We start from the raw sequence: 14081 nt of genomic DNA on the forward strand, positions 1-14081 counted from the left end.
ACCCCCGCAGAACCCCCTCCCTCAAGCCACCTCACTCCCCTAATCCTGGAAGGTTATTGGGCTTTTCAAAGGGAATAAGCTTGTTTCATCTGGGGAATGTCAGTGGATGCTGGTCAAATGATGGAAAGAGGGACTCTTTATCGTGTTTATTAAACCAAGGACCAGGTGTTGGGTGGGGCTGGTGGGGAGGACAGAGCTCTCATTGTCCTGTGGGCATCTCTGTGGGCCCAGCCCCCTGACGCCCACATGGCCACGTATGGCTGGCTTTCACCCAACACCTCCCCCCCCCCAACACATCCCCAGGACACAATATTACAAAAGTGAACAAATGCAATGTCTTTCTTCCTTTACAAATGATGTTTCCATCCCCTGCCAGCAGGGACCTGGGGGGGGGGGGGGGGGTTGAAAGTGACAGTCCATTAAAAAGGCAACAACTTTGATAAAACCAATACTAAGGAAAAAGCCCAGGGCTGGGGAGCTGAGATGCCACCCTGGTGGGGAAGCATAAACATGGGTGGGGGCGACCCTGCCTCCTTCGCTGCATTCTCAGTAGGATGAGCTGGGCTGTTGGGCATAGTGCCAGTAGGGGCTGAATCCAGGAGGCCCCTAGGAGCTCAGGGCCTGGTGGGGCTCCAGGACTGCATCTCCTCCTGCGGGACCATCTGGAGGCAGTAACTCTAGGGTGCATTGCCATTCTTGATGCTGGGGGACCTCATCCCAGCGTGGGAAACTGGCAAGGCTGGGACTGGCATCCCTGAAGCTTCCAGAGGCTCCGAGGTAAAATGACTTAGGCTGTGCCACAGCTGGATACTGGGCCCAGAGTGCCACCCTGGAGGCCCTGTCCTGTCCTCCTGGGGATGACAGGGAAAGGGCAAAATGGCAGGATGTGAGTCTTGGAAGCAAGGGGGAGCCCAGAAAGGGAAGAGGGAGGGCATGATTTAGAGAAGAGAGAAAAGTGCAAAGGGGCCCTGCTGGGAGGCAGGACATTAGGTCCATTAATGCTTCTGGCACTGTAGGACCTCAGAATAGCATTTCTTCTTCTCTAGACCTCAGTTTCCCCCTCTGTCACATGAGGAGGTGGACTTGACTTTTTTCTCCAGTCCTTTCTGTAACTAAAGTTCTATCCAGAGTTCCAGAGGAAGAACAAAGGATGACGTGGGCCTCACATGCTCAGAGCAAAAGGAGGGCTATGTCATAAAAGAAACCATGCCCGAGTGGCTGGACCTGACCTCTGCCCCGCAGCACTACCTCCCTCCCGCCCTCTTCCTGGCATGGGTCAGGTCGGTCCAGGCCTCAGGGAAGGCACTTTGGGGACAAGTGGGGAAGGACAGCAGGGGACTGCTGTCTGGTTTGGCATCGAAAACCCTTGGCTTATGGTCTGGGGAGCAACACAGACAAAGGGGCAAAACTTTGCTGCATGTAGGTCCCAGGTCCAAAGCCTCTCTTTCAATGATGCTGCCTCACAGGCCTGCGGAGTCCCTGCTGGCATTGGCACATTAAAATATAAATTACCCAGGACCTGAGGAAGCCCAGGGCGCAGTCTGTTACGTGGCCCCAGGCCACACCATTCGTCACAAGGTATCAGAGCCCCTGGCAGCTAATTCCTGGGTATCTACGCAGTGCAGAGCCACCTTGGGGGTGGACCCAGGCTGCCGTGGGTAGGTGCCCTCGCGCACCAGGCGCCGACACTGCACGCCCTGGCCCACGCTGATGCTCTGCAGCGCTGGGAGGTGGAGGAGCAGCTTCTCGGGCAGGGGTACCAGGCCCGTGCCTGACAGGTCCAGCTCCTGCAGGGAGCCCAGGCCCGAGAACACTTCGGGTCCTGCCCACCTGAGCTTGGGGTTGCTCGACAAGTCCAGGACCTGCAGGCCCTGCAGCTCACTGAAGCCATAGGGTGCCAGCTGGGGGAGACCCTGCAGACTGCCCAGCGACAGGTGTGTAAGGCCCGCCAGCCCCTCGAAGACCCCTGGGCCGATGGCTGCCAGCGGGTTCCCGTCCAGGCTCAGGTAGCGCAGGGGCAAGTCCCGGAGGTCGGGCACGGCGCGGAGCCGGTTCCAGGCCAGGTTCAGGCTCTGAATGGTGGGCGCGGGCAGGCTGGCCCGCGAAGTGTGGGGCACAAGGCGGTGGAGAAGGTTGTGGGAGAGGTCCACGTGCAGCGCCCTGCCCTGGCTGTGGGTGGCGAAGGTGGACACGGAGACCTCGCGGAGACGGTTGTGGCTCAGGTTCACATCGCTCAGGGGCGAGCTGGTGAAGCTCTCGGCAGGCAGGGCAGCCAGGCCGTTGTGGCTGAGGTCGAGCGACTCCAGGTAGCGAAGGCGGGAGAAGGCTGTGGGTGAGAGGCTGGTGAGCAGGTTGTGGCTGAGATCCAGGCCGGCCAGCGTGGTGTAGCCCGGGCCCGCCAGCACGGACTCATTCACCGTCTCCAGCCGGTTGGAAGACAGGTCCAGGTGGGCTGTATCCAGAGGGATGGGCACGGGCACGATGTGGGGGCCCAGGCCGCTGCAATCCACCCGTGTCAGGCTGAAGCTGTCGAAGAGGCCGAAGGTCTCCACCTCACACTGGCATCCCGGGAAGCAGGGCCAGGTGGCCTGGGCCCCATTTGCGGTCAGGAAGAGCAGCAGGGGTGGCAGCAGGGGCCACGGCATGGTGGGGGCTAGAGAGAGAGCCACGGGTGAGGTTTGGCAGCAGGTACCCTGCGCTAGCTGGTTCCAACCCACCCGGTAAGACACCAGACGACGTGTGTGGGCACAGCTGAAAATTGCCACCAGCCCCTCACTGAGCCCAGATGCGTTTCCTGAATACCCCTCCTCGTACGATTCCTAGTCCGTGTTCCTCTCTGGCCTCAGTCTCCCCATCTGTATGGTAAAGGGAGTCAGGCCAGATGGCTGGGTTTTAAACTAGAAGCAGGAGAACGCTTTCTCAAATAAGGCCAGCAGGTGAGAGTGGGCCTGTTCTGGCTGAAGTGGAGGTGGGGGCCTGGAGCCTTCCCTGCCTGTTCCCCGTCCTGCTGTAGGATCTTGACAAACACAGCTGGCAACGCGCTGGACAAGACGGGTCTCTGGCTGCCCTCTCCAGCTCTGAGGGTCTAGGCTCCAGGGGCTTATCTTGACCCGGGCCGTACTGGGGAGGGGTCACAGCGTAGTGGTTAGGGTCTCCATTTACCTCTGCTGAGCATGTGCTACGTGCTGGGTGCTGTGCTAGCTGCCTCCCTGCACGGTCTCACTTAACCCTCACAACCACAAAAATTGCAAGGGAGAAATTCTGTCACCACTTCACGAAGAGGGAACTGAGACTTAGGCTTAGAGAGGTTCAGAAAGTCGTACATGGCCACATGTACGTGGGAGCGGAACCCGACGGCATAGAGGAAGCATGGCTCGCTGTCATGGTTTGGCAGGGGCTGAGCCAAGCCTGAGACCCACACTCCAGCTTCCCAGACTGAGGCCTCTTCCTGCAAGGGGGGCCTGCAATGACTGTCCCCACCTTACACCTTTTGTGGGTAACAATGGCTGGGCCCTAAGGATCCAGAGGCAGGATCCTTCTTCCAACTGGGGACCTCGTGCAAAGCCTCTTCTCCCTTGCCCTGCCCCGACCCCCAGCTGTTAGGGCTCTTACACCTTTTTGGCCCTTCCTTTAACCTAGGGCAGGCAGCTGGGCTCGTTCCCCCATTGCACAGATAAAGAAATAGAGGCTCAGAAAGGAAAAGAGTTTTAACCCCAAACCAGTAAAAAGCAGGGCAGGATTAGAACCCAGGCCTGCTCAGTCCCAATTCTTCTACTTTCATCTGCTGCCCCCAGCAGGACTGGCAAAAGAAATGGGGTCCAAAAGGGGCTCTTACCCCCGACTCAGGCTACGATGCAAGCCACTGCCCCTCCCCTGGCTTCAGTGTCTCTCTCTGGACAATTCTAACAGCAGCTGCCATTGACGCCGGGCACTGCATGTACATTGTCACCTACAAACCTCATACCCACGCACGTCTGAGCTCCTTAGACAGTGGTGCTCGCAGGAGGATGAGAGAGAGGGTTGAGCAGTGAAAGCTTCTAACTGGACAGTCTGTGGCTACCCTCGCCCGCTGCACAGCGGCCACTCAGCCTAGGAGATAGAAAGCACTATGCCTCACTCTAGCAGGGTCTTTGGCTCTGCACTCCTGCCCCCTTGCCCTGTCTTCCCCCCACACCTATTCCTCCCCCTGGCCTTCAAGGAAGGATGGACCAGGGGCCTGCCTACCTTGCGACTAGGGGTGGGTAGGGAGGGAGCAGCAGGATAGCATTACCCGCCCTACATGAAACTTTAAAAGGGCAGCCACTTGATCTGCACTTGGGCTCTGAGCACAGGCAGGGAGAAGGGGGGGAGGTGCTCTTCTCCCCTGCCCCCCTATGCAGGCCCCTCCTCTCCCGCCCCTTTCTGCTGTAGAGTCCAATTTGAAGATTAAAGCCAGCCCAGGTGCATCCTGGGCTTGGTCCCAACTGAGGCAGGACAGAGTGTTCCAATGTCTGGAACTGAAAGGAAAATATTAAGTTACTTCACACCCCCTTTGTTCCCCCGGGTTAGCTTCTCTCCACAAGGGTTCATTACTACCTAGGGCCTCACCTTCCCTGCTAAGCCCGTCTGCTCACACCCACCCTTCCTGGGGTTTAAACAAACACCAAATGCGCACAAAAAGGCCCCAAGATTGCCCTTTCATTCCCAAAGGTGATTATACAATGTGCCTCTTAAGTGCCAAATGGCCCCTCATGAGCTCCTGCTTATGCAACACAGCCCAACGCTTCCCCGCCCCCTCCAGAAAGGGGGCCTCTCCAGGCCTCAGCTTCATCCTATGCAGCACAAGGCAGTGATTCCTGCCCTCCTCACATACGTTGACGCAACTCTCACTGCAGTGCAATGCAAACTGTGAAGAGCTGTGCACACATGCTGCGTGGTCATCCCTGGGCCAACGAGGCAATGGTGGTGACAGCTGATACAGAGCATAGATTGAGGTGTGCCTGGATAACTGTGCTTGTGACGCTCCCGGGGCACTGTGGACAAGGTCCCTGCTCAGTCCTGCACAGTGGACACTTCTCCCTGGGCCCCTGTTCCTTGCCAGGCCTAGATGTTGAATGCAAAGTGCTGACAATGATAGAGCCTGCCCTCACTAAGTGCTGGGCACATGTTCTCTTACGCCATCCCCAGTCACTCCAAGAGGTCAGCAGTCTCATGTCCATGTCACAGAGGAGGAAACTGAGGATGGCAAAAGGAAGGCAGCAGAGCCAGGAAGCGAACTCAGGCCACTGTAACCTCGTAATTGGCTTGGTTCAAATGTAACGTGTACTTCTTTGTGTTGCTGGGAAAAGAAGGGCTAAGAGTCCAGAGTTCTAGAGCCACGCTCCAGCTGCCATTGACTGCTGTGACAGGTAGGTGCCAAGCTTTCTAATACTCGATGCCTCTGGGGCTTTCCTGAGGTCACAGCGGAGCCCAGAGGCCTCTCAGGGCTGTCCTAGGCTTTTGGGAGAAGAGAAGAGAGAACTCTCTGAGACGCCTCGAAATTTTGAACCCAGAGGAGGGTAAAGACAGAGATGTGGGCTAGTGGTCTTTGAGGGTCAGTGCCCCTGTTCTGCACAGAGGCAATGTCCCCTTTGGGGTGCCATAAGGAGGGGTGCCTTCATGTGAGGATCTCAGAGGTGCTGGGGTCTGGCATTGCTGCTTGTAGCAAAAGGCCCAGGAGCCAAGAGGAGGGCAGAACCTTCACAGGAGGAAACTGAGGGAAGATAAGGAAAACCCCTTAATAACTTCCAAAGACCTTTGCTTATTTAAGCTGTGAGGCCTGCAAGCAGGGCATGCAAGCCCTCACTTTAGCGACGAGGACGCTGCGGCCCAGAGAGTGTGCAGTGACTTGTCCTGGAGTCCCCAGTGAGTTGGTGGAAGCCGACGCTCAGGCTCTGACCGCCTGACTCCAGGACCAGGGCTTCCCAGCCCACTCAAGGTGCCTGTGGAATCTCCTAGAGATCTTAGGGAGTCAATAAAAATAATGCTCAGAAGAGTCTGCAACCTCATGGAGGGGGGTTATGCTATGATGCTAGAGATCATAAGGGTAAATTGCATGCTGAGAAAATTATAACTATGCATTAAAAAAGAAACCACCTAAATCATAATTTCAGTCTAGAAGAAAATATGTCAGCCCAGTAGTGGTCTTTCTTTAGATGGTAGAACTTTGAGTGATTTAACCATGTCTTAATCTCCTTTTCCCCTCTTATTTTCTCTCATAGTAAAAAATATATAAAACACACTGAGCAATGAAGGTTCCTAAGAGGACTGCCTCATGGCCATCTCTGCTCTCTCTGATCTTGGCTAGCCACAATCTCTGAGCCTCAGTCTTCTCATCTGTAAAACAGGGATGTTAACAGCCATCTCACTGGCCTGTCCTACGAATGACACATGATGGTGGGGGAAAGGCACCTGGGCGGGGTCCCCAGCACAGGCGAAGGGCGCAGTCGGGGCTCCCCTGACTACCTCCACAGACGGGAGCGGGTGGGGTAGGGGTCAGTGGGTGGGCCGGACCCCGCCTCTCTTCCTCCTTTCTCCAGAAAACATGTATCAAACATGACAAAGCTCTTACCACTGTCCTCCTGGAAAGTTCTTCCCTGGGAAGCCACACTAGGCTATTTCTCAGCAGGGCTGCTGGATCTGGGGAGGGGTGAGTAATGTGAGTTCCTCATCACAAACACCACAAGGCCCAGCCCCACGGAGAGGAAAGGCCTGAACCGAGAGTAAGAAGGCCTTGGACACCAACTTGCAGTGTCAGCCGGGCAATTCAGTTTATCTCTCTGGGCCAGTTTCTTCAGCTGTGAATCTGGGATGCTAATGATGGCATCAGCCTCAGAGAGGATGGCTGTGAAGATGAGACTAAGACCAACACCCCTATAGAGAAATGAGGCCCCAAGGGGTGGAAGCCACATAATGGAAAGACTGTGCCTTTTCATTCTACCCATACCCACATCCACTGCAGACATAATTAGTCAATCATAGCACTAAATCACTAAGTGCAAGGCAGCGTGCTAGGCCCTATGAGGTGTACGCTGGGGTCAGAGTGGGGGATCCCAGGGCCCCTGTCCTCACCGGACTTACAAACCTGCAATGGGGACAGGAGACGAACTCGTATCAAGATCACTAGCACCTTCCTTAGACTCAGGAGACCAGGACTCTAGTCCCAGGTCTGCTACTAACAGTGTGACCTTCACAGTTTTCTTTCTTTCTTGGAGCCTCAGTTTTCTTATCTGTGTAGTATTAATTCTGTCTCCCTCCCTCCCTCTGGGACCCTGTGACCTACCCTCGGGAGAAAGGGAAAGGCAGACAGATATTCACCACGAAAGGCCAGAGAGGATCTCTGTCCCAGGATAATCCACATACTTTCCAAACCCTGACCTGCAAATAAAAGGCATGTATTGACCAGTCAGGTTATAGAACATAAGGGCAGCAGGACAAAGGCTTAGTAACTGTAACCACCTTTGGTTTGGGGGATATAGCATAAGCTCTTCTGGGCAGGGCCCATGAGTTACTCCTTGTTGGGTCCACTGTGACTCTAAGAAAGTTTACAGATGGCCCATGAGGTCAAAACAGTCAGCGGTGTGGCCCTAACAGGCCCCAGGCAGGTCTCCCCACTCCGACACCCCAGACCCTGCTAGGAGAGCCTCTGAAACAACTTTGGCTACATGATTCCCCCTCTCAGAAGCCTCCTGACTTCTACTTTACCTACAGAAATCAAGTTCTCTCTGGCACAGAGGGATCTGCAAGGTGTCCCCACCTTCCTCCCTCCTTCGGCTGAACTCCCTTCTTGATTTGAACCTATGGTGGTGGCCTCTGAACAACTCTCAGCCTCTGATCACACTTTTCCAAACTCAGAGAATTCCAGGGCTGGAGAGCTGGAAGGCCGCTCAGAGATCGAGGCCCAGAGAGGGGCAGTGATGCAAGGAAATGGCAGAGCAGGACCCAGGACCTGGGTTCTGATGCCTCACACTACTGCCAGGACTGCTGCATCCCCAGGCCTGCCCTGGCCCTGCCAGTGGAACAAAGCCCGTTCTGTCCACTCAAGCTCCTGGGCCACGCCCCCCTCCCTTCCTTGCTCCCTGGGCCTCTCACATCACACTATCAACACACCTCCTTCAGACGCACACTACGCAAATTCTCTGCTGCTATTTACCTGCCCGTTTCCTGACTTGAAGTGTGAGCAGCTTGGAGCAGTGACCCTGCCTTCTTCACCTATTCATCCCTTTCCCCACCTTGGGGCCACAGTCCTGTGGCCCCAGGCGTGGCAAACACACAGGGAAAATGAAGAGCCCAGAAGTTAAGAGTTAACCACAGGACTCAGACCCAGCTGTGAATTCAGCTCTGTGCCTACCAGCCTCAGGCACGTCTCAGCCTTGCTGAGGCTCAGTGTCCTCAACAAGGGTGACAACACAGGGTCGGTGAAAGCATCAGGGGACAGCGTGTGAAACAAGCAGCTCAACTGCCACACGTTGAGTGCTGAATGCATAGTAGACAATGATGGTGATGATTTATTCAGCTTCCTGAAGGCAATGACCGTGTTGTTCTTTGTTCTATTCCTTCCTACCCAACTACCCAAAGAGGTGCCAGGCACCCGGCGGATCTGTGACTACCTGTGCTCACATCCTCTGCCCACTGTGCTGGTGTCTGCTGGCAAGGCTCCACTCTCCCTCCTCCTCTGAGAAGCCTTCTCTGGAGTTAGGGGTTCCAGCTCGGGTCCTCCTGGCCCCAGCCGCCTGCCCGTGGTGCTGCACGCCAGCATCTCTGGCCCATGGAGTTGCCAGCTCCGTGCCACAACTTCAAGAGGGAGCCCCTGGCAAAGGGACGAGGTGGGCAGAGGGCTGAGCTCCCACCTGAGACAGGCTTTGTCTCCACTGGCTGCTCGATGCTGAGATGCCTCCCACCCTGCTTATGTTCATCATGAGCTCACTCAAGCTGATGCCAACGAAATCCCCAGGTGGAAATTCCATTAACGTCCTGGCCCCCAACTGCTTAGTCAGTTCTGGAAACACAAGGCAAAAAGAATGTCAGGGCCAAACTCCCGGGGCCTTGAGGGCCGGCTCTCCCAAGAGAAACACTAACACCACACATCTGTACAAACACGTCAGCTCGCCATGCACTCCTACAGCAGTATCTTGTTTCTGCCTCACCACAACCCTTGACCGTGGGGATTACTGTCCCCGTTTTGCAGACAAGGAGACTGACACTCAGCTGAGTGGGAGAGGAACTGGGTCTCAAACTCAGATATCTGAGCTCCAAATCCAATGCTCCTTATGTGGCTGTGCCTCAACTTACAAATGGGCACGTGTGGCTCGTGCTGGATTATAATTACACTTACCTGTCTGTCCTTCTGTGGGCAGGGATGGGGTTAGATTCACTTTTATGTCCTTGGAGCTGAGTGCTGGGCCTGGCACACAGCAGGTACCATATGAAGATATACTAGGCACTTAGAATACTACCACCTCACCAGAGGACACCTCTCAACCTTTCCAGTGTCTCCTCAATTCTTATCTGTTCAGTTACCCTGCAAGATCAGCAGGCTAGATGGCACTGTATCTGTTGTATAGCTGCATGAAGACCCAGAGAGGTTCAGTGATCTGCCCGGAGTCACACAGCCAGTGAGGACAGAGACTGGACTCAGGATCCAAGTATTCTGACACATAGGGCCTAGCCTCCTCCCTGACATCATCCCGGAAGGAGAATGTATAGGGAAATGGACCTCCCAATACTATTTTCTCCATTCTGAAGCTTTGTAAGTTCCCTTTGGTCTGAGGCATATATGGACACACGGACAGGCAGTATGGGGCAGACAACATGGGTTTTGCAGTCAGGCACACCAGGCTCCGGCCCCGCCATACATCACCTGATAAGAGGCCTGCGTGTGCCCTCTCCTCTCTGAGTCTTCATCTGTAACATGGTGAAAAACCTAGCACTGCTCCTAGCAGGTCACTGGGACGATTACACGAGGGAAAGTGAAGACTCAGCCCCGGGCCTGGCACACACTGGTGCTCACTGCATGTAGGTTCCTGCCCGCCTCATGGGTGATTTCGGGGGCCAGGAAAGAAAAAGGAGCTGTGACACCAGCAGATGTGAAAGCAAGGAAAGGGCAGAGGATAGAGAAGACTCCAAAATGGATTATTCCTTGGATTCCCTCCCAATGTACGACCCAGGGTCCTACTTGGGCTACAAGCTGCTGACCAGGCTCTACCAGGGAGCTGGTATGGGAGTTTGGAAAGGTTACAGAGGCCAAGGCAGGCTGAAGCAGTTGTGTCACCTGTGACAGAATGAGACTCAGCAGCTACCCCTGGGTGGGTGGCTCACTGTCTTCCCCCTCCTGCACCCCCAACCTTGCCCAGGTCGGGTTCAAGAGGCCTCCTGGCCTGAGTTGCTGCAACAGCCTTGTTCCTGGCCTTCTGCCTCCAACTGCCGGCCTTGCTGGCCACCAGAGTACAATCCCAACAGACGATCAGGATCCCACTACTGCTCCTGGTTTGAAACCTATCCTGCAAAGACAGCTTGCTAGTCTAGAAGACTGTCTTACTCCTCGGGCCCCACATCTTTGCACAGGCTGTTGCCTCGGATGAAGATGACACAGACATCCTTCTTTTCTTTGTCTTCCATGCAAACTCTCACTTTCAATTCAAAAGTCACCTCCTCTGTGAGGTCTTTCCAGTCTAACCTGCCCCTCATCCAGTAAAAGGTCACCCTCCCCCAGGCTCCTGGGGCCCCTGGGCCACCCCTGTCAAGGTATGACATACTTTGTGGCCTGTGGCCATCTCCAAATCTGACTGTCCAGCTCCTCTCCTGCGTGGGGCCTGGCCATGTGAAAGGGATAAGCCAGATGAGTGAAATGTCCTGGGCGAAATGCTTCCCTGTGCTAGGAGAGGGTACCAGTTGGTTCAAGCTTGCAGGATACTTAGGGCTTTGCCAGGTTGTGAAATCAGGTTTAGGACTGTAATAGATACTGGTTCTGCCTTCTATTGTCAGTGCAATCCAACAAATGTCTGCACGATGTAATAGAGACTACAAACCTCGTCTCATTTTATTAGCATATGTAATTCATTATCCTATTTAACATTCACAACAGATCAGTGAGACCGGAATTACTATCCTCATTTGAAGGATGAGGAAACTAAGAATCAGAGAGGTAGAGTTACGTGCCCAAGGCCTTAGAGCTGAGAAGCAATGAAGTTAAGTGAAAATCTCCTTCTGATTCTAAGAGGCTGGAGCACTCAGCCTCCAGATTGGTCTCCCAGGTTCCAGCACCACCCACAAGCCAGAGGAAGGTTTCCTAGAATTACCAACCCCACCCTGTCATGCCAGCTTAAAAACCCCTCCAGCAGCTCTCCACTGCCTAAATTCCTGCTCCTAGGTCTGGCATTCAAGGCCCTCATACTTGGCCCCTGCCTTCCCTCCCAGCCTCAAGTTGAATTCCAACCCTCCCTCCCCAGCCTTGCATCTGACAGTCCACAATGCTGACCACCCTTGTGCTGTATCAGAACGCGAACACACAGAGCCAGGCAGTGCAGTTCCCTCTGTGGGAGATACTTTCTGCCTCCCTCCCAGGTGTATTCACCTGGCTTCCCCAGCCTGCTTCTTTCCCTTTTTGGGCTGCAGGGGTTCCAGCCCACCTCACTTCATCCCTACCTAACTTCAAAGCCACTTCCCCTCTCTCTCTTCAAAAGAGTAAATCAGTGCTTGGGAATTGATCAAGTCAGAATGGAGGTATTAAATATCAAAGTGTTTCCAGGTTCTAGGAACTCAACCAATCTGTCAGAACAGGAAGGGAGGAGACAGGCTGTCAGCACCTCCCTTTTCAGAAAGGAAACTGAGGCCCAAAGAGGGAAAGAAAAGTGCCCACAGTGAGGTGAGTGGCTTGTGCCCATCCTTCACGTCTGCAGCATCAAGCAAAATTCTAGGTTAAGGTCTGGGGCAGGTGGGGGGTTGGGGTAGGGGAGGGAAAAATGTTAGGGTTATCTTTGCCACCCAGGATCAAAAGCAGGCTCCAGGCAGCCTGAGCCCTCCCTCTCAGGTCAGACCTGAGCTCTGCAAGTCTGAACTTATCCGACGGGTAGAGCAGGCAGGAAGGATCAGAAGCTCCTGAGTCACCTCCTCACCCAGGCCAAGTGTGAGCTGGCGCTGCACTCAGGCCGTCTCCGGCTGCGCTGGTTACTCCCACTGCACGCGCTGCCCCGCGAGGGGGTCCTCGCCCCCATCCATAACAGGGTGACTGCGGCTCAGAGAGGCTGAGCAACTTGCCCAGTGCCATAGTGCGGAGACCAGTGTACGTCCCATTCTAAACTAGTGTGTGCAAGTAGCCCTACTCCCAGCAGCCCAGATGGAGGTCCCGGGAGCCGGCGCTGCGGGCAGATGTCGTCGCCTTCTCACCTATGAGATTGGAGGGCGCGACCCCCCCACCCCAGGGGCGGGATGCAAACGGAGAGCGGATCTCAAAGCGGCGCCGGGGGCTGGGGCTGGCCTCTCCGCCAAGCAGACACGTCTCTCTCGGTCACATACACTCTCTCCGAGTAGCGTAGGGAGGGCAACACCAGCTGCCCGCTTCGCTCCTCTCTTCAGCCCCCGGTCGGGGGCCAGGACCGGCGGCTTAGCTCTCTCCTCCCAGCCGGTACGGCTGGGCTGTGCGGCATGCTCTGCCCAGCCCTGGCTCGGCTGCCGATCCCCCCACCCACCACTCCTATCCCATCCCCTCGCGGCTCTAAGGACCCCTGGAGGTGCATGAGGGGAGGGCTGCCAGCGCCCCCCGCCCGGGCTTCAGCGGGGAGGAGGACGGGGGCTGTTGCCGAGGAACCTGGAGAAAAGTTTGAAGCCAAGTCTGGGCCTGGGTGGACAGCAGGGGAGCGAGGAGCTGGGGCGGTGTCCGGCTCTCGGCGCACACATACTCCACGGACACCCAACCCAGACACGTCGACAGGCACAGACCACGTACGCGGACACAACGATGCGCCCACCAACACCCACAACCCAACGCGGGCCCACGAAACGTGGACACAGGCGCGAAACAGCCTCCCCAAATCACGGACATACAAAGGCACTGGCAGATCCATGTCCGCGGACCAAATTCACAAAGACCCACAAACGCGAGATGCACGTGTCCGCACAAAGACCCCAGAGGCGCCGGCCCACGCCCACGGCCCCCGGTCAGAGCCTTTGTCTCCTGGAAGCCCCCTTCTAGGTCCGGGTTCCCCACTCTGGCCGAGCCCCTGGCGTCAGGCGGCCGCTGCCGACGCCCCGGGACCAGGAAAAGTTGAGGCGCCCCGGCCCCGCCCCTGCGCCCAGCGCCGGTCGCTCGCCGGACAGAGCGGCGAGGCTGGGGTGGGGGCTCCGGTGCCTCGCCCGGTGGGTGGACGCGCGCTCCGCCCGGGGGCCCGCACCCACCTGGAAGCCTGCGCCGCAGCCGCCTCGGCACGCTCACCCAGGCGGCCCGGCCGCGGGCCCTCTGGCCGGCGCTTTTCTCGGCGCCGCGCGGCCCGCCCCCCAGCCCCCGATCCCCGCCCGCCGCTGGGCGCTCCCCCGCCCGCCCGGCGCCCAGTGGCGGCTCGGGCCAGTACCCGGGAGATTTAGGGAGCGTCGCCAAAGTGCCGACCTTTCCCGGCGCGCTCCCCGCTCCGTCCCCCGCCCGCCGGCAGAGCCTGTTCCCAGCCCGGGTTCCACCCTAGGGAGCGTCTCAAAAGTGCTCACGCAGCTCCCGCCCCTCCAGTCGGCCTAGCTCCCAGCTTCCTGCATCCCGGGTCCCTGCCCCCTTCCCCGGAGCGCCTGAGCCATCTCAGCAGATGGCCGCTCGGTCGGGAACATCTGGAGGTCGCTGGAGTGTGTGTGTGTGTGCGTGTGTGTGTGTGTGTGTGTGTGGCAGAGAGAGATGTGTTAAGAAAGAAATTGGGTGGTAAGGGTTCCCTCTTCTGGAGTTCATTCCCCCCCACTCCAGTTTTTTAAAACGGGTGACAGAGGTCCCGAGACGTTAGTGAGGAGTCCAAGAATCTGAAGCAGAGAAAGACAACCGAACCAACAGAGAGAAGAGAGCCAAGCTTAGGCAGAAAAGCTGGTAAGAG

The 14081-nt window shown here is 56.5% G+C and overlaps 1 protein-coding gene across 5 annotated transcripts; it reads right to left on the reverse strand.

Moving 5' to 3' along the window:
* Positions 1–338: 338 nt before the first annotated feature.
* On the reverse strand, positions 339–13644 carry TSKU (tsukushi, small leucine rich proteoglycan). 5 transcript variants are annotated; one of them, XM_057750627.1, is made up of 4 exons: positions 13411–13474; positions 7336–7395; positions 6590–6657; positions 339–2653 (listed from the first exon to the last, which is right to left on the reverse strand). In XM_057750627.1, exon 4 carries the CDS (start codon positions 2643–2645, stop codon positions 1572–1574), a length of 1074 nt encoding a protein of 357 aa, XP_057606610.1. In that variant the 5' UTR covers positions 2646–2653; positions 6590–6657; positions 7336–7395; positions 13411–13474; the 3' UTR covers positions 339–1571. The 5 variants fall into 5 exon arrangements, with proteins under 5 accessions (XP_057606610.1, XP_057606609.1, XP_057606611.1 ...); XM_057750626.1 differs by having other exon boundaries at positions 7301–7395; XM_057750628.1 differs by lacking the exon at positions 6590–6657 and having other exon boundaries at positions 7301–7395.
* Between the last annotated feature and the right edge of the window lie 437 nt (positions 13645–14081).

This window comes from Hippopotamus amphibius, chromosome 9, assembly GCF_030028045.1.
Source record: "Hippopotamus amphibius kiboko isolate mHipAmp2 chromosome 9, mHipAmp2.hap2, whole genome shotgun sequence".
NCBI classification, from domain to species: domain Eukaryota; kingdom Metazoa; phylum Chordata; class Mammalia; order Artiodactyla; family Hippopotamidae; genus Hippopotamus; species Hippopotamus amphibius.